This window comes from Arvicola amphibius, chromosome 1 (genome assembly GCF_903992535.2).
Source record: "Arvicola amphibius chromosome 1, mArvAmp1.2, whole genome shotgun sequence".
In the NCBI taxonomy this organism is placed as follows: Eukaryota; Metazoa; Chordata; class Mammalia; order Rodentia; family Cricetidae; genus Arvicola; species Arvicola amphibius.
In genome coordinates this window covers 99,212,249-99,237,831 of record NC_052047.1, presented here as the reverse complement: position 1 = coordinate 99,237,831, position 25,583 = coordinate 99,212,249, and the positions used below count along the sequence as shown (strand labels likewise).

The 25,583-nt window shown below is 54.8% G+C and overlaps 4 protein-coding genes and 2 pseudogenes across 10 annotated transcripts; 4 read left to right on the top strand and 2 right to left on the bottom strand.

Annotated features, from left to right (window-relative positions):
- Positions 1-226: 226 nt before the first annotated feature.
- Positions 227-2,749, bottom strand: Plekhj1 (pleckstrin homology domain containing J1). The gene is made up of 6 exons (XM_038315943.1): positions 2,301-2,749; positions 2,150-2,217; positions 2,013-2,079; positions 849-939; positions 708-771; positions 227-635 (listed from the first exon to the last, which is right to left on the bottom strand). Exons 1-6 carry the CDS (start codon positions 2,392-2,394, stop codon positions 525-527), a joined length of 495 nt encoding a protein of 164 aa, XP_038171871.1. The 5' UTR covers positions 2,395-2,749; the 3' UTR covers positions 227-524.
- Positions 2,583-8,717, top strand: Sf3a2 (splicing factor 3a subunit 2). Of its 2 annotated transcripts, XM_038315939.1 has the most exons (10): positions 2,583-2,976; positions 4,529-4,594; positions 5,356-5,518; positions 5,625-5,696; positions 6,439-6,485; positions 6,759-6,868; positions 7,251-7,300; positions 7,372-7,512; positions 7,614-7,682; positions 7,762-8,717. In XM_038315939.1, exons 3-10 carry the CDS (start codon positions 5,393-5,395, stop codon positions 8,602-8,604), a joined length of 1,458 nt encoding a protein of 485 aa, XP_038171867.1. In that variant the 5' UTR covers positions 2,583-2,976; positions 4,529-4,594; positions 5,356-5,392; the 3' UTR covers positions 8,605-8,717. The 2 variants fall into 2 exon arrangements, with proteins under 2 accessions (XP_038171867.1, XP_038171860.1); XM_038315932.1 differs by lacking the exon at positions 4,529-4,594 and having other exon boundaries at positions 2,585-2,976.
- A 350-nt stretch (positions 8,718-9,067) lies between these two features.
- On the top strand, positions 9,068-11,442 carry Amh (anti-Mullerian hormone). The gene is made up of 5 exons (XM_038317716.1): positions 9,068-9,479; positions 9,798-9,940; positions 10,122-10,230; positions 10,325-10,484; positions 10,593-11,442. The coding sequence occupies exons 1-5, from the start codon at positions 9,068-9,070 to the stop codon at positions 11,440-11,442; spliced, it is 1,674 nt and encodes a 557-aa protein (XP_038173644.1).
- Positions 11,443-12,357: 915 nt separating this feature from the next.
- On the bottom strand, positions 12,358-22,182 carry Jsrp1 (junctional sarcoplasmic reticulum protein 1). Of its 6 annotated transcripts, none has more exons than XM_038339296.2 (8): positions 17,766-17,823; positions 17,262-17,544; positions 16,262-16,384; positions 15,948-15,985; positions 14,600-14,696; positions 14,348-14,521; positions 13,014-13,099; positions 12,358-12,901 (listed from the first exon to the last, which is right to left on the bottom strand). In XM_038339296.2, the coding sequence occupies exons 3-8, from the start codon at positions 16,377-16,379 to the stop codon at positions 12,440-12,442; spliced, it is 975 nt and encodes a 324-aa protein (XP_038195224.1). In that variant the 5' UTR covers positions 16,380-16,384; positions 17,262-17,544; positions 17,766-17,823; the 3' UTR covers positions 12,358-12,439. The 6 variants fall into 6 exon arrangements, with proteins under 6 accessions (XP_038195224.1, XP_038195215.1, XP_038195233.1 ...); XM_038339287.2 differs by having other exon boundaries at positions 17,362-17,544; XM_038339305.2 differs by having other exon boundaries at positions 17,391-17,544.
- On the top strand, positions 17,824-24,501 carry LOC119814981 (annotated as a pseudogene).
- LOC119805994 lies at positions 21,098-21,176 on the top strand (annotated as a pseudogene).
- Positions 24,502-25,583: the final 1,082 nt, after the last annotated feature.

Here is a 25,583-nt window from a genome sequence, read left to right as displayed (position 1 = left end):
GTGTGTGTATGTGCCTGCATGTGTGAGTGTTTGTGTCCCTAGTCCAGTTCTTTTCGTTTTGTTTTTCAAAACAGTTTCACTCTGTAGTCCAGGCTGGCCTAGAACTCAGCCTGAGTGCTGGGATTGAAGGCGTGTGCCACCACTGCCCGCGCGGCCTGGCTGCTAACCTCTGAGAAGAGCTGCTCTGCCACCCGGGTCCCCATCTCTCCCCATTTACTTCACTGTGTGGCTTGGAAAAGGGAGTACCTTTATTATAGAGCGGGCTCAGCACTGAAGACCAGCACCATGGCCTGCTCTATCAGCAGGAGTGGGGTTCACAGCTTTACCTAGCATGATACATTCACCCAATAACGGACAGGGGAGCTGTGCCAGGCTCAGTCCCCAGTTGGGGGCACTCAAGGGTATTGGCAGGGAGATGGCATGGGAACAAGGATCCTAGCCCTTGCCCACCTCCTCTGGACCTCTGGCTTTGAACAGACATTTCTAAAAAACACCTTCAAAGACAGCCAGAGGCCGGGCAAAGGTCAGTCCAACACATCTAGCTGGGAAGCAATACAAGCAGTCCGCCCATCCGTAGACAGGCTATTCAGCTGGAACCTGGCCTCCTCGGAGATGCCGAACTGCTCCAAAGGATCCTGTGGGGGTGCATGCTCACTGTGAACAAGGCCGGGGGGGGGACGACCCAACTCCACCCCACCCCTACACACCTTGCCTGTCATCTTCCTGATCTCGTTCCTGTAGAAGATGAGGCTTCGTCGCATGTACTCATAGCTGGAGAAAAGGGCCAGGCTCACTGATCACATTCCCCCATGCTTCCACCCAGCTCCCAGTGGTTCCCAAAGCCCCACCTGGCCCGGCGAAGAGCCTCCATCCACTCCTGACACTGCTCTTGGCTACAGCACTCGAAGTGATACTTCCTGCTGAGGTCTTCCACAAAGCCTAGAAAGGGGTAAAGGAAGGGAGCCAGCCACCTCTGGTGGGTGTCCACCTGGCCCACATCCTGCTGGCCAGAAGGCCCAATTACCCCTCACCCGGGTTCTTGTCCTACCAAGCCATCCTTTCTGCCTGTCACAGGCTGGCTTGGCTCCTCCAGAGTCCTGACTCCTGAACCCATGGAAAGGGAACCCACTGGGAAGTTGGGTAATCACATATGAACTGGTTGATGTGAGGTCATTAGAATAGGCCCTAATGGTAATAGGACTGGGGAGATGGCTCAGTAGGTAAAGTGCCTGTCATACATAAATAAGCAGGAGGACCTGAGTTCAAGCCCCAGCACCCATGTCAAAGGATGCACCTGTAATCGCAGTGCTGAGGAAACAGATTGGGAGATTCCTAGGGCTTGCTGGCCAGCCAGTATAGCCTAAAAACCAAGTCCATGTGTGATGGATGAGATAGCAAAGAAGGTAAAGGTGCTTGTTGCCGAGCCTAATGGTCAGAGTTCAATAGCAGGGACCCACATAGTGGAAGAGGAGAACCAAAGTTGTCCTCTGACCTTAGTGGCATGTTTACTCAGACAAATACACGTATGTGTACATACAAATGTACTGTTTTAAGAGGAGATGGTGAAGAGACCAGAAATTGACTTCTGGTCTCCATATACAGGTGCAAAAAGCAAAAACTAGGAGTACAGATGGAGAACCCCGTGTGATGAGGGAGAAGACATGAGGGCCAAATCTCTACAAGATGGTACCGTAAAGATCGCCAAGGAAGGAGGTATAACAAGTGTCACTTCAGCCTCAGAAGCGGTACCCGCGGCAGACTGTTTCTAATACAAACAAAATCTGCACAGGCTGCACCTATCCTTGCGAAGAATAGGCACTGAAGGTGGGGGAAGAAACTATGATTGCACCAGCGGAGACCAGACCCGGGGGCACTCAAGAGTATCAGCTATTGCAGCGCTGGGTCCTCAGGAGACAGGGATCCAGCACAAATGGAGGCTCCTGGGGAGTAAAAGGGAGACAGGTGCGGGGAGCAGAGTCCGGGATGGGGACAGTGGGGTCCAGCGCACTTACTGATGGAGAAGCCGCCGGGCTCTTCCTGGGCCACTCTGCAGCGTTCCAGCAACAGGGCTCCGAGGGGCTGCGCGAGACACGGCCATGAGCGCCGGCCTCCGGGCCGCGCGGGCCCCCCGAGTCCCCCACGCCCCTACCTCGGCCTCGTCCGGGCGGAAGTAGAAGAGGAAGTTGACCACCAGCTTCACCAGCCGCCTCTTGGCCACTGTGGGCACAGGGCGTTGTCAGTGCGGAACTGTTCTCATCCGCCCACCCGGGAATCGAGCCGGCCCGCCCCGAACCGCTCACCGCTGCCTTTCTTGGGACCCCGCATGCCTAGCTCGGCGGCCATCTCTGCCGGCTGACGGGACAGCGCCTGCAACTCTTTCTCATTGTACCGCATCACACCGCCGGGATCCGCGCGAACTAAAACGCGCCCTCACTCTCGGCCGCCGTCCTTTCTGAAGCGGCAACCAGCGCCACAAAAGTCTCAGGGAACGTTCCCGGAAGTCCCATCAAAGCTACCGCGCCTGCGCGTCGTAGAGTTTATCGCGTAATTTACCATAAGGTGGCACTGGGGTGCGGGTCGGCGAAGTTGCACGCAGAGCCGGAAGTGAAGGAAATCCCCCGTCCCTAGATAACCGTCAGACACACCAAACGTGAAGTGTTAGGTTAGATTCATAGCTCCCCACGTTAAGCGAAGCCCCTTCCCGGGCTAGTGAAACAGATTCCGTCTTGTCGCGATAGTTAGCGTCACAAGACTTAGAGCGGAACGAGAGTTCGTGGACAACTCAGTGAGCGTGCGCACTTTAGACTACTTGTCCTCGCGCCTCTGGAACCCGAGTCCGTCTTTCGGGCATGCGCGCACAGGAAACTCCGCCTCATTGGCTCCCGGAAGTGATCGCTTAGTCCGTCGTGCGCGTGCGCACAGCCAAGACGAGGCCGTCGCGGAGGTTAAGCCCGGGAATCGCGGCCTTGGGCGCTGGTGAGGAGCTGCGCGGCTTGTTTGTGGCGGCTGCCCAGACCGCGGGGTCCCTGGAAGGGGGTTGGAAGTGGGGGTGGGGGCGAGGGTGGGCGGCGCGTTCCTCTTCCTCGGGTCTGGCGCGCGCCCGGGAGCGCGCTCTCGCCAGGCCCGTTGGGCCTTAGCGGCGTCGCGGATTCCCGCCGCGCGCCTGTGGCCCCTGGCGTGGCCCGGGGTCTTGGAGAGTCTTTTGACGTCCTTGGTTGCCTCAGTTTCCCTCATCGTGGCTGCGATTAAAAGATAACGGTATTTCCTCCCAAAGTGGACCCGAGCAGACGGTTTTCACTGCACAATTCAGGCCCTCCTGGAACTTTAGTGTGAACCAGGCTGGCCTCGACCTCACACACATCGTGGTGCCTCTGCCTCCCAAGTTCTGGGATGAACAGCGTGGGTCTCCACACCTGGGTTTTATTTACTGCTCACGGTGTGAGTGTACAGCCCGCTTTGGTGGGAAGTATTGTCCCAGGAGCTTGGGGGCAGGAAGCAGAATGAAAAATGCCAGTGTTCACATTGCTTACCCCAGACTGTCGCGCGTGCGTGTGTGTGTATGTGTGTGTTTTGAGTGTGGTACCCGCTGAGTCCAGAAGAGGGTGCCAGATGCCCAGTTGGGGTGCTAGAAACGGAACTTGGGTCTTCTGCAAGGGCCCAAATGCTTTTCACTACCGAGCCAACTCCCCAGCCTACCCAGCGCCCTTTTATCTCTTATTTAAGACAGGTTCTCACTGCATAGCCCAGTCTGGCCTCCCAAAACAAGAGCTGACGTGAAAGGGGGTCACCGCCATGCCCCACAATTAAGTTCTTATATTTTTTGAGGTTGAAAGTTAGGGCTGAGAGGGTAGCTCAGTTGTGAGATTTTGCAGGATTCTGTGCTCCTCCAGAACCAAGGAATGTGCTCACCCAGGCTGGTTTTTGTCCTTTTTTCCCCCACCCTCCAAAACTGATGGATTTTTCCTTCAGTGAATACTCACGCAGGTACCTCAGGCACACACCCTAGAGGCTTTATGTATATTAAACAAGCACTCCACCCCTGAATTGCACCCTCAAGCCTGTGGCTGGACACCCTGTCCCCTTGGAAGAATGGCCAGAGTTTCATGTTCTTGGGAGTCCTCTTTGCCAGAGGTCAGAGGAGCTTTCTCTCATGTCACTGCCTTGGGTGCCCTCTTATTCTGGGGGAGCAGACTCTTGGACTCTGCTCTTGCATCTGGCCAACTCCATCTAATTTGGGAATGTGTCTCCTGGTAGCTTTGGAAGATGTGGACAGTGCTTCTCTTTTTCAGTCCTTGGGTGGCTGAGTATGAAACAGACCAACAGTCTGTCCAGCTCACAGCCTGAGTGCACATCCTCTCATCTTTCCAACATCCAGAGGCCTCTGTCCCTTCCTCCTTCGGAACTGACAAGCAGTGACCTTGTAGTGTCTGCCTTGAGCTCTCCTACCTACCTCCTAGGCAGGCTCCAAAGTGACGTTGTAGGTAATTAGGAAACCCGGCTCTCAAAGATTCTTGATCTCGTTTGCAAGGTCCTTTTTGCTGTATGAGGCTCCAGCAGTGATGACAAGGGCTACTCCACTCCTCTCCTGGACACTGTGAGTTTACTCTGAGTTATAGCCAAAGTCCCACAGCAGACAGTCTAAAGTGTTCCACCATCAGGAGGACATGGCCTGGTGGCTTTGACAGGCTGGAAGGTGGAACCCTTGGCACAGAGCTTTCTGCAGCACTGTGGACAACGTTCAGAACTTGGGAGACTAGGAAAAGCTCCTTATGCCCTGTGTGTCAGATGGGGGAGGGAGGTTCTTTAATCCCAGTATTTGGGAGGCAGAGGCAGCTGAATCTCTATGGAGAGTCCCAGGACAGCCAGGGCTATGGAGAGAGATCCCACCTTAATAAGTTACAGTAGGCAAAGGTGGCTCATACCTGCAGTTACCTGGGAAGATCAAGAGTTCAAACACAAACAGCCCCCCGCCCCCCCAGGGAGTTCAAGGCCAAGCCAGGCTATGTAAGACTGCCTGTTCCCCACCCCCCTCATAACACCAAAGAATCAGTTTGATGTAATGGCACACCCCTATAATTCCAGTGCTTGGGGCACCAGGAGATAGCCTCGGTTACATAGTGAGTTTACGGACAGCCTGGGCTACATGAGATTTGAAGAAATTATACTAGGGTCTTGGACTTGCTTAGCAAAAACTGGCAGTTTCAGTACTTGGTTCACATTGGCCCTAGGGATTGGGTAGAATCCAGTCTATGACATACAAGTGACGGCTTGCCTGCCTGCTGCATGAGTGTCTGGCCACCCCACGGTCCTTGCAGTACCAACAGTGTTCTGATCCTTCGCCCTTCTTTCTCCCAGGTTTCTCCTTGTCTCCTGAAGCTCCCAGGCCTGCACCATGGACTTCCAGCACAGACCTGGAGGCAAGACTGGGAGTGGGGGCGTGGCCTCCTCCTCCGAGAGTAACCGGGACCGCAGGGAGCGCCTGCGGCAGCTGGCCCTTGAAACCATCGACATCAACAAGGTTTGGGAGCAGTGTCCCCGTGTACACAGAGCCCTCTACAGCCCCTCCATCCTGGGTTCAGAGAACCAGGCTTTGTGGTTTAACAGGAACTTGTGTTCCCTCCCAGGACCCGTATTTTATGAAAAACCATCTGGGCTCCTATGAATGCAAACTCTGCCTGACGCTGCATAACAATGAGGTACGTGCTTCCACCTGGGGCACACTTGGGGCTTTTACACTGATGGGGTGACATTGGTGGTGAACCTTGGATCTGTCACCTAGAGCCGAGGGCTCCCTCAGTGTTGGTCTGGTTTGGTTGAATTCTTTTATTTTTTCTCAGCTGTGCTGGGTAAGCAGCCATTGAGCTGAACTGTGTGCCTGTCCAGCTCTGTGAGCTCTAGCTCTACACTGAAGGTGGCCTGGGGACCAGCTGCCCTTTTACCCTTTCTCTTTCTCTGACCTTGGTGTCAGGACAGCAGTCAGCGTGTCTGATCTGTGAATGTCCCCAGCAACATGGCTACTTCTGCATTTTAGGGGACCAGGGAGATGTATCCATGGTCGTGTCTTCTGTGGAGTCCACTGGTAGTCAGGAGGACTAGATGAGCAATCAGCAGTGACCTTGTTGACAATGGAGTCAGTTGCCACAACTGCGCAGGATGCCGAGCAGTAGCTAGGCACCCCCACCCCCACAGGAACTCCCTGTAGTGGGTCAGCACTAAAGACTTTGGGGTGTGTGCTTGTCCTAACCACAGAGAGATTCCCAGGGTGGCATGGCGGGTCACTGCTCCCCAGTGCAGCCACGGCCACTGCATCCCCGTAGGTTCCCATGCTCCAAGGAACTCTAAACTCTGGCCCTCATGTCAGACCCATGGGCTGGGTCCCTTTAGAGCTGTTCTGCCTCCCCCTCCCCCCTCAGTGACCTGTCTCCTTTCTCTCTGCAGGGGAGCTACTTGGCCCACACCCAAGGGAAGAAGCATCAGACTAACTTGTGAGCCCTCACTTTGTGGCGGGGTGTGGAGGAGGGAAAGGCCCTGTGCTTACTCTGCCTGTGTCCCAGCCTGGCAGTCCCGCTGCAGAGCTGACTGCTAAAGAGCAAGGACAGTGGGGTGATTGGTGCCCACCTGCTCTGTCCCTGCTTGGGAAACTCCAGGGCTGAGCCCTCATCCTGTCCATGAGCTCCAAGGCCAGGGGGCTCTGGCGCCTGTGTGCTTGGCCTTGGCAGCTGGTGGAGGGGCCATGCACCCATGTTTCGTGTTTGTAGGGCCCGGCGAGCTGCCAAAGAGGCCAAGGAAGCCCCTGCCCAACCAGCACCTGAGAAGGTCAAGGTGGAGGTAAAAAAGTTTGTGAAGATTGGCCGCCCTGGCTACAAAGGTGTGTGTGTGTGTGTCGGCCAGCCCACAGTTGTGGGCTGCGACATGCATGAGCCCTGTGGGCCCTGGCACAGGATACACCCACCCCCATCCCTAGCACACAGCCGCTGCTGCCTCTGTCGTCATAGCAGCCCACAGGTGGGCGATAAACACCCATCCCCCACTAGAAACTTCCAGAAGGACGGGGAGGCACTCCCAGAGCCCCTCAGCAGAGGCCCCCGAGTGACCTGGTCTGATCAGAAAGCCAGTCGTGTAGCCAGCAGCAACCCAGGGAGGCTGCAGAGGGCTGTCCACACTGTCCTGACATGCAGGGTTCTCTTGCTCAGCTCCTAGCCAGGTGAGCACCTATGACACATAACAGCCCTGTCCCCTGTGTATTGCAGTGACCAAACAGAGGGACACAGAGATGGGCCAACAGAGCCTGCTGTTTCAGGTGAGGTAGGGCCAGTCGGGGTGGAGCGGGCACCTGGGTGTGGTGCTGATGCTGCTTTGCACATCCCGCAGATTGACTACCCTGAGATTGCCGAGGGCATCATGCCACGCCACCGCTTCATGTCTGCCTACGAGCAGAGGATTGAGCCCCCAGACCGCCGCTGGCAGTACCTGCTCATGGCTGCAGAGCCCTACGAAACCATTGCCTTCAAGGTAGTGACACTGAGGACAGGAGAGGGGGCAGCCAGGATTAGCCTGTCTGTCTGTCCCGGTCTCCACCCTGGGGTACTGCAGCTTTTGCTTTCCTCTCCCAGGTGCCGAGCCGGGAGATTGACAAGGCAGAGGGAAAGTTCTGGACCCACTGGAACCGAGAGACCAAGCAGGTGAGGTTCCGCAGACCTTGTGTGGTACTCCTCCCTCTCACCCTCCTCCCCTCCGGTCACTGACCCTCCTCCCCTACAGTTTTTTCTTCAGTTCCACTTTAAGATGGAGAAGCCTCCTGCCCCACCCAGCCTCCCAGCTGGACCCCCAGGCGTCAAGCGGCCCCCTCCTCCACTCATGAATGGCCTGCCTCCTCGCCCACCACTGCCAGATGCCTTGCCCCCACCTCCGCCTGGTGGCCTGCCTCTGCCCCCTATGCCTCCCACTGGGCCTGCTCCCTCTGGGCCCCCTGGACCTCCCCAGATGCCTCCCCCAGCTCCTGGGGTCCATCCTCCAGCCCCAGTGGTGCACCCACCCACATCTGGGGTCCATCCCCCAGCTCCTGGGGTCCATCCCCCAGCCCCAGTGGTCCACCCACCAACATCTGGGGTCCATCCCCCAGCTCCAGGTGTGCTCCCAGCGGCCCCTGGAGTGCTCCCAGCAGCCCCTGGAGTGCACCCACCAGCTCCAGGTGTGCACCCAGCAGCCCCTGGAGTGCACCCAGCAGCCCCTGGAGTGCACCCACCAGCTCCAGGTGTGCACCCAGCAGCCCCTGGAGTGCACCCGCCAGCTCCCGGGGTCCACCCTCCCCCATCAGCTGGAGTTCATCCTCAGGCTCCAGGAGTACACCCACCTGCTCCTGCAGTTCACCCTCAGGCCCCTGGGGTGCACCCCCCAGCTCCTGGCATCCACCCTCAGGCACCTGGGGTACACCCCCAGCCTCCTCCTGGGGTCCACCCTGCTGCGCCTGTAGTCCACCCTCAGCCTCCAGGGGTTCACCCCTCAAATCCTGGGGTGCACCCAGCTCCTATGCCCCCCATGCTAAGGCCCCCACTCCCCTCAGACGGCCCTGGGAACATGCCTCCCCCTCCCCCAGGCAACTGAGTCATGGCCCCAGCACCTCCTGCTGCCTGTGCGCAGCCTTTTCCCGGGGCCAGTCCTTGGAAAGTTTTCTATTTTGTCCTGTTCTGAGTCCATTAAACAGCCTCCCCCATGTCTCCCTGTCTGCAGTGTGGTTCTTATGTTTTTTTTGGGGGGGGGGTGGAGGGGATGGGCAGGTACTGCATGCCTTCATTGAAGGCATGGTGACCCAGGGTTCTGTGAGTCCTCCAGGTGGGCTCCCTAGGCAGATGGAAGCTACTCAAGGACAGCTGTGGTTTCTGCAATTGTGGGCCTGTCTCTGAGGACAGAAAACCCTTTGAGAAGGCCACCTCCCACCTGCTGGGCATACTGGGCGCCAGGCACTGTCCCCCAAGGTCACTTCCAGAGTTGATAGGGGTGCCCCTCCCAAGCACTCTTGTTCAGTCATACATATAAGCAGGGCCTTTCCAGGCTTTGTTGCACCGCCATGCAGGGACGACCCCTCTCTCCGCTGGCGCTACTGCTGGTGGCCATGGGGGCTGTGTTACAGGCAGAGACTCTCAAAGAAGAGCTCCAAAGAGCCCCCAGCGCCAGGGGCCTCATCTTCCTTGAGGATGGGATCTGGCCTCCCAGCGATCCCCCAGAGCCCTTGTGCCTGGTGACGCTGAGAGCTGAGGGGAACAGAAGCAGAATCCCGCTAAAGGTAATAGGGGGCCTGGACAGCTATGAGCATGCCTTCCTGGAGGCTGTACAGGAGTCTCACTGGGGACCCCAAGACCTGGCCACCTTTGGAGTCTGCAGTCCTGATGCCCAGGCTGCCCTGCCAGTCCTGCAGCACCTTGGGGCCTGGCTGGGGGAGCCTGGGGGGCAGCAGTTGCTGGTCCTGCACCTGACTGAAGGTATGTGATGGGCACTGTTCAGGACCCCTGTGCCTTGTGCCTGGTACAACCTGAGGCTCATCCCGAGGACCTGGGGGAGGCTGCGGGGAGGTTCTATTGCTTGGCAGAGCACAACACCCCAACTCTGTCCCAGGCAAAGAGTCACCAAGTCCCTTCAAGCAAGGTCCTCACTTCACAGCTGGAGTCAGGGTCCTTCAGGCCTGCATGGCCACAGGAGATCTCCAGTTAGATTCCAGCTGAGGGACTCTGTAGGACAGGTCTTGAGGCACGGAAACTAGTGCCTTCAGACTCAGTTGTCAACCGGTATTCGGCCCACAGTGATATGGGAGCCCACGCTCTTGCTGAAGTTCCAAGAGCCTCCAAGTGGGGGAGCCATCCGCTGGGAGCAGGCCCTGCTGGTGCTATACCCGGGACCCGGCCCCCAAGTCACCGTCATAGGGACTGGACTGCAGGGCACACAGGTACTTGAGAGTGGCATGGGGCCATTCCGGAACAGCCGTCTGGTTGGGGTGTATAAAGATCTGCCTAAAAGAAGGGTTCCTGGGGTCACTAGTACACTAGGTAGTCTACTCCCAGTATGGGACGGGTGTGCCTGGTAGCCTGGCCATCCTCCTCAGTCCAGCAGAGTCCCGATGTCTACAGAACCTCTGCCCTACACGGGACACCCGCTATTTGGTGCTGGCTGTGGATTTTCCAGCGGGGGCCTGGAGTGACCCTGGCCTTGCCCTAACCCTTCAGCCACACAAAGAAGGTAGGTCCAGGCCCTGGCAGAGGGGAGGGGACAGTGTGAAAAGAGGCTGCCCTTAGCCCTTCCCCTCAGCTAGCCACGTGCTCACCCTCCGCAGATGCCACCCTGAGCATCGCCCAGCTGCAGGCCTTTCTGTTTGGCTCTGACTCCCGCTGTTTCACACGCATGACCCCTACCCTGCTGTTGCTGCCGCCTACCCAGTCATCAATGCAGCCAGCGCATGGCCAGCTGGACACCATGCCCTTCCCGCCGCCCAGGTGTGCTCAGGGCAGGGCTGGAGTTGGAACTGGGAAGATGTGGGGAGGAGAAAATGCGCCCACCACAGCCTCTTGTGCTCAAGGCTGGCTCGCTGCCCTCTATTCCAGGCTGCCCCTGGAGCCAGAGGATCTGCCACACAGCGCCGACCCCTTCCTAGAGACTCTCACCCGCTTGGTGCGTGCCTTGCGGGGACCCCCGACCCGAGCCTCTCACACGCGTCTGGCCCTGGACCCTGGGGCGCTGGCCAACTTCCCACAGGGCCTGGTCAACCTGTCGGACCCCGCGGCCCTGGAATGCCTGCTCGATGGGGAGGAACCCCTGCTACTGCTGCTGTCTCCTACTGCAGCCACCGTGGGGGACCCCACGCCGCTGCAGGGCCCCGCCTCTGCTCCCTGGGCAGCAGGCCTGGCACGTAGGGTGGCCGTGGAGCTGCAGGCGGCGGCCTCAGAGCTGCGTGGCCTTCCCGGTCTGCCACCCGCTGTGCCCCCTCTGCTGTCTCGCCTGCTGGCGCTGTGCCCCAACGACTCCAACAGCCCCGGGGACCCGCTGCGCGCGCTGCTGCTACTGAAGGCACTGCAGGGCCTGCGTGCTGAGTGGCGTGGGAGGGAAGGGCGCGGGAGGGCGGGACGCAGCGTGGAGACCGCCGCAGAAGGGCCGTGCGGGCTGCGCGAGCTGAGCGTAGACCTGCGGGCAGAGCGCTCAGTGCTCATCCCTGAGACCTACCAGGCCAACAACTGCCAAGGCGCCTGCGCGTGGCCACAGTCTGACCGCAACCCGCACTACGGGAACCACGTGGTGCTCCTGCTGAAGATGCAGGCTCGCGGGGCTGCCCTGGGGCGCCTACCCTGCTGCGTGCCCACTGCCTACTCGGGAAAGCTGCTCATCAGCCTGTCCGAGGAACGCATCAGCGCGCACCACGTGCCTAATATGGTGGCCACCGAGTGCGGCTGCCGCTGATGCCTGCTTTGTCTCCAGACAGTATACCAATAAAAATCAGCAAACACTCAGCGGGGGTGTCAGTGGGTGGAGGGACCTCCTGTCACCTCCCTTCTCAAGTGCAAGATCTACACACACCACACACACCACCCAGTCCGTGAGGATGCGCTCCATCCCCATCACTTAATTATTTATTTATTTATTATGTATACAATATTCTGTCAGTGTGTATGTCTGCAGGCCAGAAGAGGGCACCAGATCTCATTACAGATGGTTGTGAGCCACCATGTGGTTGCTGGGAATTGAACTCAGGACCTCTGGAAGAGCAGGCAATGCTCTTAACCGCTGAGCCATCTCTCCAGCCCCTCCCCATCACTTTTAAAGACAGGGTCTCTCTATGTAGTACGGCCATCCTGGAACTTACTATGCAGACCAGGCTGGCCTCGAACTCACAGAGAGCCGACCGACCTTACCTCCTCAGTGCTGACATTAAACTCCCAGGCCATGTCACTTTTTAAATTAGTTAACTAATTTGTATGTGTGGAGAGGAGGATTGAGGCAGGAGAATTGCTTTGAGTCATCCTGAACTACAGACTAAAACCCTGTTTCAAAGTCCAAAAAAGGGGAGCAAGACAAACAGCTCAGCTGTAAAGGGCGCTTGCACATCCCAACCCCGCCCCACCCCCCACCAGGCTCAAACCTGAAAAAGAAAATGCCAAACGTGGCTGCGCAGGTGTCTCTAGAGGTGGAGACAGAAGGGTCAGAACTTCAAGCCAGGCTGCATGGCCTATGCAGTCCTCACACAGCACGCTGATGGAGGTCAGGATAATGAAGAGGAATGTGTCCCAGGATAAAGGCTCAGCGGCAAGCACCTTTACCCACTTCGCCATCTCGTCGACCCTTGGGGTCCAGGCACAAAGGAGCAGAAAACGTGGCTGTCGCAGCACGAGCTTTATTTACTGGTGTTGCAGGGAGAAGGGACACGGGGTTCACCAAGCGGGACAGGATCAGGGCAGGATCAATCGCGCCACTTTCCCCCACGGGGCTTCTGTCTGGGTCGGTCCTCACGGTCGTGGCGTCGCCGGGGAGCCCAAGCCTGCCGCTTCTCATGCTCGAGTTCCCTGGAGGACCGCGTCCACGGCCGATGGCCTCCTTCGCGCGCCTCCCAGCGCCGGGTCAGGGATTGGCGGGGCTCCCTGGTGACCCACGGCCTCTCCTCCTTCCTGGGCTTCTCCCTCCTCAGCTTCTCCTTCTTCAGCTTCTCTCCTTTCTTTGGCTTCTCCCTCGGCCTCTCCTGGGACCCTCGGCCATCAAGGGGTGCGCACTCCTCACCAGAGGCCTCTGGGGTGGACTCCCCAGGCTCCCCCTGGGCTTCTGCTTCTGTAGCCTCAGGCTTGTCCTGCTTCTGTACCTGGGGCCCGGGTGGCCCAGGCGTGGGCTCAGGAGGCCCGGATGGGGGCACCAAGAGCGGGAGCTTAGGCTGAAGAAAGACAATATGGGGTCTTGGGGTCCGTGCCCATCTCCCCACAGGCCCGGCATCCTTTTCCCTGGGAAGTAGCCCCATCAGGTGAAGGCCCAGGAAGAAAGCTTACCGCGGGCGCCTCTGGTTTCTTGGGTGGAGGACTGGGCGGGACCCACTGCTGAGGGACTTCTACAGCCACCTCCCCAGCCACCGTGTCTGAAAGTCAGTCGGTCTGAGTTGGAGGACGGAGCGCACCCTCCTCAACCTCCCACTCAGCCCCAGAACAACCCACTTCAGCCGTCTACCGCACATTCCTGCCGCTGGGATACCCCCTCTACTAGTGACCCCCCTTTTCTCTTCTCTTCTCTTCTCTTCTCTTCTCTTCTCTTCTCTTCTCTTCTCTTCTCTTCTCTTCTCTTCTCTTCTCTCTCCTCTCCTCTCCTCTCTTCTTTCCTCTCTCTCTTTCCTCTCTTTTCTTCTCTCCTCTCCTCTCTCCCTCTCTCTCCTCTCTCTCTTCTCTCCTCTCTCTTTCTCTTCTCTCTTCTCCTCTCCTCTCCCTCTCTTCTCTCCTCTTCTCCCCTCCCCTCCCCTCCCCCTCTCTCTGCATGGGGGTGGCTAGCCTGGGGTGGACTATGTAGGTCCCTTCCCTACTGAAGGAGTGGGAACCAGGTTCAATCTCACATGCCCATCATCCTGGCTGGAGGATGCTGAGACAGGAGGATTGCCATGAGACCCAGGCTAATCTGTGTTATATAAAGTGAGCCCTTGCCGGGCGGCGGTGGCGCACGCCTTTAATCCCAGCACTCGGGAGGCAGAGGCAGGCGGATCTCTGTGAGTTCGAGACCAGCCTGGTCTACAAGAGCTAGCTCCAGGATAGGCTCCAAAGCTACAGAGAAACCCTGTCTCGAAAAACAAAAAAACAAAAACAAAAACAAAAAAAAAAAAATAAAAAAAAATAAAGTGAGCCCTTGACTCAAAAACAAACAAAAAAGCCTGGGTTCAGCTCTTGGGAGTTCAAAGCAGGGGGATCAGAGGCCAGCCTGGGCTATATAGAAAGCTTGAGGCCAGCCTGGACTATATGAAACTTTGTCTCAAAAAAAAAAAAAAAAAGGTCTGGGTATGGTGACTCACACCTTTAATTCCAGCACGTGGGAAGTACACAGAGGCAGGCGAATTTCTCGGAGTCTACAGAGGCCAGCCAGGGATACACAGTGAGACTCTGGCTCAAAATGAATGAATGAATGAATGTCAGTTAAGCCCAGAGCACCCCAAAGGCAGGCTTGGAAGCCTAGGTGTGACCATGCGGCTCACAGGCTATTCCGGGGTAGGGAGAGACTCAAGGTTTGTAGGAACAGTGGAGTCACTGCCTGCGCAGGGCTGCAGGGAATGCACCCCACCCCTTTGGAGAGGACTCTCACTGTCCCTACCCCTGCCGCAGGCCAATCCCTCCTCTGCAAAGCTCACCCTGACACAGCCGGACAGCCGAGCCCAGCAGTGCCACCAGTGAGGCCAGCACGATGCACGTGTTGAGCGTCAGGTCTCCCCAAGGCAGGTCGTCCCTGGGTGGTGGTGGTGGCGGCGGTGGCTTCAGGGGAGGCGCAGCCTGCAACTTTCTGCGTGCGGGAACGCTCCGGGTGCCTGCGGAGACAAGCGTTTGGTCGCCTGTGGCTCCTGCCCCCACATCCCCGCCGGCTCGCCCTCCCCAAGCAAACCCACTTGTCCCAGCTTTAGGAATCCCTTTGCTGGTTCCCAGACCCTCCTGGGCCACGAGCTCTTTCTCCGCAGTGCCAGCAGTCACTGGGTCCTGGAGGACCTGTAGGGTCACGCGGGACATCAGTCCAGATTTTCCGGGGAGGAGGCAGGTTGTAGTGACTCATTCTGTAATCTCAACACCCAGGAGGTCGAGAGGTAAGGAGGGTCTGCAGTTGGATGCCGACCTGGGCTGAGTAAGACTGTCTAAAACTCAAAAGTAAGGCCCAGGCAAGCAGCTCAGTGGGTGATGGTCCTGCCTCCAAACCTGACAGCTGCATTTGATCCCGGGACCATTCCCCCCGTAAAGGAGAAAACAAATTCAGGGAAGATGGCCTCTGATGCCTTGCTGTACATGTTCACATACACATATAAATAAATATATGTGTGTATGTATATATGTATACGTGTATGCATAGACATGCAGATGAGTTCAGATATATACATGTGTATATATACAAATATATAAACACATATACATGTATATAAATACATATATACAAAAATATATATATATATATATATATACACACACACACATTAGAAGCTGGAGAGGCGGCTCAGTGGTTACAGCACAGGCAGTTCTCACAGAGGACCCAGGTTCCACTCCCAGCACCCACAGGGCAGCTCACAACCATCTGTAACTCCAGTTCCAGGGGATCCGATGCCCCCTTCTGGTTTCTGAGGGCATCAGAGACCCATGTATTCAGGCAAAACACATAAAAAATAAAAATTAAATACAAATCAACACCTGTAAACATAAAACAAAAATGAAGGGAAAAAAAACTTTTGTTTTTGTTTTTGAGACAGGGTTTCTCTGTGTGGCCCTGCAGTCCTGGAACTCTCTCTGCAGACCAGGCTGGTCTCAAACTCTCAGAGATCCACCTGCCTCTGCTTCCGGAGTGCTGGGATTAAAGGCGTGCACCACCACTGCCCAACTGGAACAATTTTTTTAAAGGAAGCTGGGGTTGTAGCTCCCCCAGCACTGTACACACCAGGTCTGACAGTGCTTGCCTGTCACCCCGGGACTTGGAAAGGGGGGTGCGAGGCTCAGAGTTCAGGGTCATTCCTGAGATTTGAGTTCGAAGACAGCCTGGGCTACATGAGACCCTAACTCAAAAATAAAAAGAAAGAAAGAAGGAAGGAAGGGAGGGAGGGAGAGATGGGAGAGACGGAGGGAGAGAGGGAGGGACGGAGGGACTGAGGGAGGGAGGAAGGGAGGGAGGGAGGGAGGGAGGGAGGGAGGGAGGTGGAGAAGAATGGAGACAACCATTCCTTTTAGCAGGCTGTCCCGATCGCAGGGCCAGCTACTCACAGGTGTCCAGCGACTTAAGTCAGCCAGCCTGGATGTCCCTGTTGTTGAAACAGATGAAGAATCAAAACAGTAGGGTATTTACCACCCTGACCAACTCCATCCCACCCCCCATCCCCACACCACCAGGCAATTTGCAGCTTTCTATGCAAATGACAAGGGACATGGGGCTCAGAGATGGGCAGCAATGTCTCCTAGTATCTTCCAACCTAGAATCGAGGAACCAACCCCTAAAGCTGCTTGCCTTGGCCCAGGCTGGGAGATTAAGTATTGGTCTCCAAAGCGGAGCCACCGGGCTCTCACATAAATCGCGGTACCTTGTGCCTTGCCTTCTGGCCGTCGGCCTGAGCTTGGCTCCTCCAATAACGAGAAGTCATCGCTGGGGAGGCAGCTGCCCAGGCCCCCATCCAGATCCTCCAAGCCTCTGGCTGCCATGAAGACTGCAGGATGGGCAGGGAGTCAGGACATGGTCTTACCTAATCTTCGCCTTCACTGGAGGAATTCACGCTCCTTTTATTTTGTTTTTTCAAGACAGGGTTTCTCCGTGTATCCTTGGCTGTCCTGGAACTGGCTCTGTAGACCAGGCTGACCTTAAACTCACAGAGATCCGCCTGCCTCTGCCTCCAGAGTGCTGGGATTAAGGGTGTGCGCCACATGCTGGGCAGAAATTCATACTACCGCATGACTTCAGCATTTCCTTGGGACCCCTTCCCCATAGCCTAACCATGGGAAGACCCCCAGAGTCCATCAGTACAGCAAGAAACAAAACCAAGGCCCGAGAGGCCCAGAGCTCACCCAGGACTACACAGGAATGAACCGAAGGCCCATGCTGAAGCCCTGCTCAGCAGAGCTCAAATTCTCTGAGACCATAGACTATTTTTATCGTGTGTCTCACGCCAGCAGGAGAGGTCAGTCTGGCAACCCAACCCCTCCCCAGACTCTTGCTCCCAGTCTACCAGAGTAGGCATCCTAGCGCAGAACCCCCTAGCTGACCCAGGATTCAGGGGGCTGAAGCCTCAACAGCCCGCCCAGTCTAGCCCTCAGTGCAACAGCGGAGGGGCCGACAGGGTCCTGAGGGTTTTCCAATCACAGCACCAGCCTTCTTGCCCCTGCTTTTATAGGACACACAGAGAAACTGGGACCAGGGGCTCTGCTGAGCTGGATGCCAGACACAGGCTTAGTTTATGGGGAGGAGCAGGGCAATCCATGGCCACTGACTGCCCCCTGGATCTCCATGCCCCGACAGAAATACTTTAAAAACAGGGAGGGTATGAGCCAGCAAGATGGCTTAACAGGTACAAGAGCTTGCAGCCAAACCTGATGATCTGAATTCAATCCTCAAATCACCTCCCTTTGTGGGGGGGCATGGTTTCGAGACAGGGTTTCCCTGTGTAGCGCTGGCTGTCCTGGAACTCACGCTGTAGACCAGGCTGGCCTCGAACTCACAGAGATCCGCCTGCCTCTGCCCCCCGAGTGCTGGGATTAAAGGCTAGCCGGGGCCGGGACCTTCAGCTGGAAGGAAAGGCTGGAGTCCTCGAGTTGTCCTCTGCTGACCACGCGTGTCCCTCAGCACATACCTTCACTTGTCCACTTACAAAAACTACGAATTTTAAAATATCATTTAAAAATGAAATAAAAGTAAAACCATAGAAGTTTCCCCTCTTGGGGGAGGGGACCAAAACACAGGTGAGGCAGGGAATTTGGCCCCTCCCTGTATAGGGGGTTGGTCATCGGAATAGGGGACCCTAATGGACCTCAGGGATCCCTTACCAAGCTCTAGGAACCACTGCTCTATCCAGGTTCCCCCGCAGCCCCTCTTACCCCACAGTCTCCGAGCTGGGCCTGACAAACAAGATAGCGCACAGACCGGTGATCTGTGATGGACAGCAACAGATGGCCAGAAACGGCTGCTGGGGACCAATTGGAGAGCGCCAGGGAGCCAGGAGGAGGGCTTTTCACAGGGTCACTGGGAGGGTGGCCGCCACCCACAGCCGCCTCCTGCAATGAACCAGGGGACCTTGTTTGCTGGTCAGTGTCAGAGGTCGCAGCCCAGTGGGCGCACCTGTGACTATGAGGCTTCTGACCCGTGGCCGGCTTACCCCTACCCTGAGTTCTAGGCTGACTCAACTATTTTCCAGTGGCTCCCGGTTTCTTTTTAGACTGTTCAATTTAATTAATTTACTTATTTTTGTGGTAATGAGAATTGAATCCAGGACCTCAGTCCCTAACTGGGGGCTCCACCCTGACCACGCCCCCAGTCCCTCACTGGGGATTCTAGGCGGGGCTCCACCCTGACCACACCCCCAGCCCCCTTACTGGAGATTCTAGGCGGGGCTCCACCCTGACCAGGGCCCCAGCATCTCACTGGGGATTCTAGATTGATGTTGTGGGCACAGTGACAGAAAATGTCATCACTAATACAGCAGGGAATGAGGGACTGGAGTCAGGGCTAGACTTCCTGAGCTGAAATCATCTTACAGTGACTGGTAAACAGGCTTCTGTGAGGAATTCTAATTCTGGGACAACCCGGTCCGGAACCTGAGTTTCCTCCTGTGTAAAGTGAGAAGTCTTCCTAGGTGGTACTGAGATAGAAATGGGACTGATTTCCTCCAGCGGAAATAGTGCCACCTGCTGGGGCACCTGCATTTCTGCATCGCAATGCCTCACGGGGCTGAGGATCAGATTGGTGACGCATTTCATCCATGACTTTATCTGCCTATGTAGTCACTTAGCCAATCCACAAACACAGCGCAGCGCACCCCAGCAATGTGGAAATTATTGTTACTGTTATCAATACTATAGTTGTTACTTTTTTAACATTTATTTATTTTGTGTAGGTGTGTGTGTAGGCAGACACCCACACTATGGAGCTTGCAGGGTCTGTTCCCTGGTTCTGGCCTCCCACCACGTGGACAGAACTCAGGTCATCGGGCTTCACTGGGTAAAGACGCTTGATGACAGGTGCAGTTCGTAATCCTGGATGACCTGGAACCAGGCTGACTTTGAACCTGCCACTTTTGCCTCTCAAGTTGCATAGCCGCCAGATTTGTTTTGAGACAGGCTGTAAAATGAAAGGCTGGAAGATTCCACTTCTGTGCTGGGCCCCCAGGATAAGCTAAGGCCATAAGACCCCTCTTTAGGGGAAGTATTAGCTAACAACAGAGAAACAAAGTTGCTGGCTGCAGCCCACTCCTCCACCCTACTTCCCCCATCAGCTGGGTGATCTCAGCTGGGCAATATTTCAAGCCGCCCTCGTGGTTAGCACAGGGTCAGCGGATGTCTGGAGAACCTAACCTGGGTGCTGTTGCTATGCCCCTTAGATACTAACAGCCAATCAGGAACCAACAGCTGAGCTTTCCCTCACCGTTAGCCAATTGTGATATAGGATAAGGAATTTTGTATTTTTTAAAATATTTATTTATTTACTTATTATGTATACAATATTCTGTCTGCATGTATGCCCACTGGGCAGAAGAGGGCACCAGACCCCATTACAGATGGTTGTGAGCCACCATGTGGTTGCTGGGAATTGAACTCAGGACCTTTGGAAGGGTAGGCAATGCTCTTAACCGCTGAGCCATCTCTCCAGCCCCAGGAATTTTGTATTTTGAGAGTGTAATCTTGTGACTGCTTTGTGGTTTTTGTCTTTATAAACCCCTTACTATAGTAGGTGGGGTCCTTCTCCCTTCATCTGCTGTGTCAGACTGTGAGGCAGAGGACCCGTGCTAGCCCGTGCTTAATAAACAAAACCTTGCTTTTGCATCTGGAAGTGTGGCTCCGTGGTGGTCTTCTTTGGAGTATCTAGGACTCAGGCACAATATAAAGTGGCAGAGGCTGGCCCCGGGACTCACTATGCAGCTGAGGCTGGCCTGGGGGTCACTATGCAGCTGCAGCTGGTCTTGAATTGCTCATCCTTCTTCCTCTGCCTCCCAATAGAAAGAATGACAGCTAGCCGGGCGGTGGTGGCACATGCCTTTAATCCTAGCACTCGGGAGGCAGAGGCAGGCGGCTCTCTGTGAGTTCGAGACCAGCCTGGTCTACAAGAGCTAGTTCCAGGACAGGCTCTAAAACCACAGAGAAACCCTGTCTCAAAAAATCAAAAAAAAAAAAAAAAAAAAAGAATGACAGCTATACACGACTAATTCTGGGTGGTTAGGTTTTCAGCCTATGTCTGATGAGTTTATCTAAATTTTTCTATTATAAAAAACTTGGAGCCGGGCAGTGATAGTACACAACTTTAATCTCAGCCTCCAGGCGGCAGAGACAGGGGAAATCTTTGTGAGTTCAAGGCCAGCCTGGTTTACAGAACAAGCACCAGGACACATTCCAAAACTACACAGAGACATCCTGTCTTAAAAAACAAAAAAACAGGGCTGGAGAGATGGCTCAGAGGTTAAGAGAATTGTCTGCTCCTCCAAAGATCCTGAGTTCAATTCCCAGCAACCACATGGTGGCTCACAACCATCTGTAATGGTGTCTGGTGCCATCTTCTGGCCTGCAGGCATACACACAGACAGAATATTGTATACATAATAAATAAATAAATATTTTAAAAAAGAGAGGTCTTCCTGATTCAGCCATAGCAAAAAAAAAAAACAAAAACCTCACACAGTTTCGAAATGGCAACTTCCTGGTTCATGCTACCAGGCAGATCTCTGTGAGTTTGAAGCCAGCCTAGTCTACAAGAGCTAGTTCTTCCAGCACAGCTTCCAAAGCTACAGAGAAACCTTGTCTAGGAAAAAAATAAAGTTGGGTGCTGGAGAGATGGCTCAGGGGTTAGGAGCACTGGCTGCTCTTCCAGAAAACCATGTGTCTGTGTGAGCTGTTCCATCCTAGGGAGCTAGAGTTACAGGGAATTGTGAGTTGCAACGTGGTGCCGGGAATCAAGCCCAGGTCCTCTGCAGGAGTGGCCGGTACTCTAGCCACTGACCCGTCTCTGTCCCTAACAGCTATGTTCTCCTTTCTCTCTTTTTTTTTCTTTGTTTGTTTTAAGACAGGGTTTCTCTGTGTAGCCCTGGCTGTCCTGGAACTCACTATGTAGACCAGGCTGACCTCGAACTCAGAGAGATCTCTGCCTCCCAAGAGCTGGGATTAAAGGCATGTACCACCACCACCTGGCTATACATATTTTTCAATAAAATATTGTAAATATAAAGACTATACTTTCAGGGATCATTTCTATAGTTTGTTATTAAATACTTTTTTTAAAAAAAGGAGGCAGTATCTACTGGAAAAGAACTCCCATGCTAAGATCTGCCAGCTCAGTACTGCCCTACAGGACTCATTCCCTGCCTGTGTATGCTGTCCTGGCCCTAACCTGGGCAGTGGCAGGGGCTGGGCATTATCGCTGAGCAGCAGCTGTGGTGGTGATGTGGCCACAAGAGTTTTCCTGCAGGCTTCTGCCTTGCTGAGTCAGGCCCATTGGAGCACTGAGATCAGGGAGCCCCGCGTTGTTTGTGAGCCTAGCCTTTAACAGCTGGACCATCTCTCCACCCTTCCTCCTCCTTTTAAAACTTGTTAGTTGTTGCTGTTTGTTGTTGTAATAGTTTAGCGGTGAAAGGCGACCTTGGCAGGTTGGAGCCAAGGGACCCCCACAAAACCACGGAGCTCATGTGGGAGGTTTATTGGGGGGTGCAGAGACTGTCTCTCTGAGGGAGAGCAGAGAGAGAGGGGAGAAGGGCTTGCTTGTTCTACGGGGATGTTGCACGCACACGTGCATAGGAGGTGCTCTTCCGGAGGGCTGTAGAAGCTACAGTGTTGCCGACTGCAGCTGCTGAGGGCCCTGCTAAGGTCCCTGAGAGCAGGCAGTGAATGCTAACAGCTGCTGTTTGATTATTTCAGTCAGGGTTTCTCTGTGTAGCCCCTGGCTGTCTTGGAACTCCCTATGTATCCCAGGCTGGCCTCGAACTCACAGAGATCTGCCTGCCTCTGCCTCCTGAGTGCTGGAACTAAAGGCTGTGTCATTATGAGCCACCTTTTGTCTTGGTTGTTTTCAGACAGTTCCACACTGTAGCCCCGGCTAAACTCTAACTTACACCAAACCTCCTGTCTCAGCTCCCCGAGTACTGTAGTGACAGCTGTGTGCTATCATGCTTGTTTATTCTTTTTTTTTTTTTTTTGGTTTTTCGAGACAGGGTTTCTCTGTAGCTTTGGAGCCTGTCCTGGAACTAGCTCTTGTAGACCAGGCTGGTCTCGAACTCACAGAGATCCGCCTGCCTCTGCCTCCCGAGTGCTGGGATTAAAGGCGTGCGCCACCACCGCCCGGCTTGCTTGTTTATTCTTAAATTCACTTAACAATTTAAATGTCATTTTATTCCTGTGTGTGCTTGTCTGTGCACCATCTGGGAGAGGGGGATTTGGCACCCTTGGAAGGTCAAAGGACCACTTTGGAAGTCAGTTTTCTCCTTCTACCATGGCAGCAAGCCTCTATGCTTTTAACCCTTGTCCTTTGTGTTCCGAGTCCTGCCTGTTGACACACTGACACAGGGACTCAGCTCAGCAGTCTACATACTGAACACCAGGTCCGGAAGGTCCCGAAGGTTTCTTGGCAGCTGGGCATCGTGGATCCTTGGGGGGGAGGCTGAGGCAGAAAGATCTTCAAACCAACCTGGGCGCAAGAGCAAGTCCCGTTCAAAACACAAACTGCAGGCAGAAAAGATGGCTCAGTGGATAAAGTGCTCCCGCTAAACCTGCTCACCTGAGTTCAGTCCCCAGGGCTCACCAGATGTAAGAACTGAACCTCTCACCCAAGCTTGCCTCTAACCGCCTCACAGGTGTGTGCTGTGGGTGCATGGTCACAGGTAGAGCCCCACCATGAGGGTCCAACCCCAGCAGATAATAAACTCAGAATTTTAATTCTCTTACTGTTTGAGAGGTTGTGACAGGAAGTTCAGTAATTCAAGGCCATTCTCTTCTACATAGTGAGTTTGAGGACCACCCTCCACACCTGCTACTTGAGACTCTGTATCAAAAACATAAATAAATAAACTAGCAAAGTGGGTAGAAGCCAGTCTCTCACACCAGCGGCCTGGGATTCCCTCCACAGCAATGACCAAAATCAAGGGGTGCGAATACACAACTGTGTAAAATGGCTCACACCCCAAGCTGTGATGGGAGAAGGTAGAGGATCGAGATTTCAGCACAGATGCTTGGTGCTTAAGAGCGATGACTCTTCTTTCTTTTTCTTTTCTTTTCTTCTCTTTCTTTTTCTTTCTTTTTTTTCATATTGTTTGGTTTGTTTTTTAGAGACAGGTTTTTTCTGTATCCCTGGCTGTCCTGGAACTCACCCTGTAGACCAGGCCAGCCTGGAACTGTCCTGGGGTTCAGTTTCAGCACCCACATAGCTTTCCACAAACATCAGTAAACACAATTCTGGGGGATCCGCCGGATCCGCCGCCCTCTTCTGACCTTCCAGGCCCAGTCAGACTCCTGTTTGGTCTCAGCCAGCTAGAAGCCAATCTAGGTGTGTTACATTGGCACACACTCCTCTTTTGGGGGCTGGCAAGGTGGCTTACTGGGTAAAGGTGCTTTCAGGCCACGGTGGCAACCTGAATTTGATCTCAGGGACCCACATGGTGGATGGACAGACTGATCACTGATTGCCCTCTGACCTCTGCACATGTACACACACAATACACACAACAAAGACATAAAATGTAATAGAGTAAGAAACCCAAATGAGTGGGTCTCAAGTCAGGTCAAGTGGTCGAAGGTTCGGTGCATGATCCAGGATCCAAGCAGGCCGAGGAGCAGGAGCATGGCTTCGACCGGTCCTTGCTGCAGCCGTGGCTGGTGCTGCTGATGCTGTTGCTGGCGGTGCCACGCAGGCCAGACCTGCTACAGGCCCCTTTGCGGAGACCCGCAGGCCCAGCTAGGGCGCAGGACTTATCCTCGGCTGCATGAGTACCTGTCCCCATCAGACATCCCCAAGAGCTGGGGCTGGAGAAATGTGGACGGTGTCAACTACGTCAGTGTCACCACAGTACTGTAGCTTCTGCTGGGCCGGCGGTAGCAGCAGCACGGTGGCAGACCCATCAACATCAAGAGGAAAGGTGGCCCTCCCCCTTGCTTTCAGTACAGGGCTTCATCGACTGTGGCAATGTGACCTTCCAGTGTGCGACATGCATATGCCCATAAGCATGGCATCCTCCATGAGCCCTGCAACAAGTATAACCAGTGTGGGATCTGCACCGAATTCAGAGTGCCATCCCACCCAGAATTACACCCTCTGGAGACTGTCGGGTAGGGAGAAGATGACGGCAGAGATCTACACCAACGGGTCCCATCAGCGGCGGGATAATGGCGAGGGAGAAGATGGCGAACTACACCTGCGGCATCTACGCCGCCGAGCACCAGGACCGGACATCATCATCTCCGTGACTGGCTGGGGTGTCAGCAGCGATGGGACTGAGTACGGGATTGCCCGTAATTCACGGGGCGACCCTGGGGTGAGAGGGGCTGGATGAGGATCGTAACCAGCACCAACTAGGGAGGCGCAGGTGGCAGTTACAACCTGGCCATCGAGGAGGCCTGCACATATGGAGACCCCATTGTTTAAGTAGCCGTCTCTGGAGGCAACGTTGGAAACCATGGCAGGGATGGGTGATTATCAGCACCGGATACTGGACAGCTAGAAACGGTGCTTGTGGGCATCCCGAGAACTGAGCCCTGGCTGCAGCCACCTGGAGAAGACGGCTATGGTCTAGAACAGTTCTGATGTCAGCCTGGAATCCTCGGGAGGGGAGGACAATCTCAGATTGCCTAAGCGGTGAATGAAGGATCTAGCTTCACCGAAAAAAGAAAAAAAAAAAGAGAAAGAAAAAGAAAAAAGAAACCCAAATGAGTATCGCGTATCGCGGAAGTTAGTTAAGGCTTCCGTGCTACTTTTGGGGGGTGGGGAGCCTCTGCTAAAATTGGCAACAGAAAAGAGGAAGCATTTACCAGAAATTGGGTTGGTTTCTCCTGAAGGATTTGTTTTTCGTAATCACAGTGCCTCAACTTGTAGGTACAAAATGAGCAGAATCCTGTGGCCTGAGTTTTTCTTCTGTGACCGGGAGAGTCTGTATTAGAGCTCAAGAGGGCCACAGCTAACACTCTTCTATAGTACTGGGTCGGGGATTCTAGGCGGGGCTCCACCCTGACCACGCCCCCAGCCCCTCACTGGGAATTCTGGGCATGGCTCCATCCCTCAGCCTGCCGGAGAGCAGTCTGAAAAAACCTGTTACCTTCTGACTGAAGGCGTCACTCAGTAGTACACTTCTGTATATGAGACCCTGTGTTCAACCCCAGCACACGGCATCACAGAACTGTGCAAGGAGGTGTGGTCTAAGAGTTAACTTTTTCATGTGTGTACCTCTGTGAGTTTATGTTCACTATGTGGGTGCAGGTGCTCTTAGAAGGGCACTGCTGTGTCTGAGGCAGACAGAAGATGGAGCTCAGCTGACAGAGTGCTGATCTGAGGTGGGTGCTGGGTACTGAACTCGGTCCCCTGCAGGAGCAGCAGGCACTCTCACTGGTGAGCCACCTCTTCACTTTTTTAAAAAATGTGTGCACACGTGTGTACAGGCACTCTTGGAAGCAAAACCACAATGATGCTGGCTAACTGCAGGGACGCAGGGAGCCAAACGAGTTTACACAAGC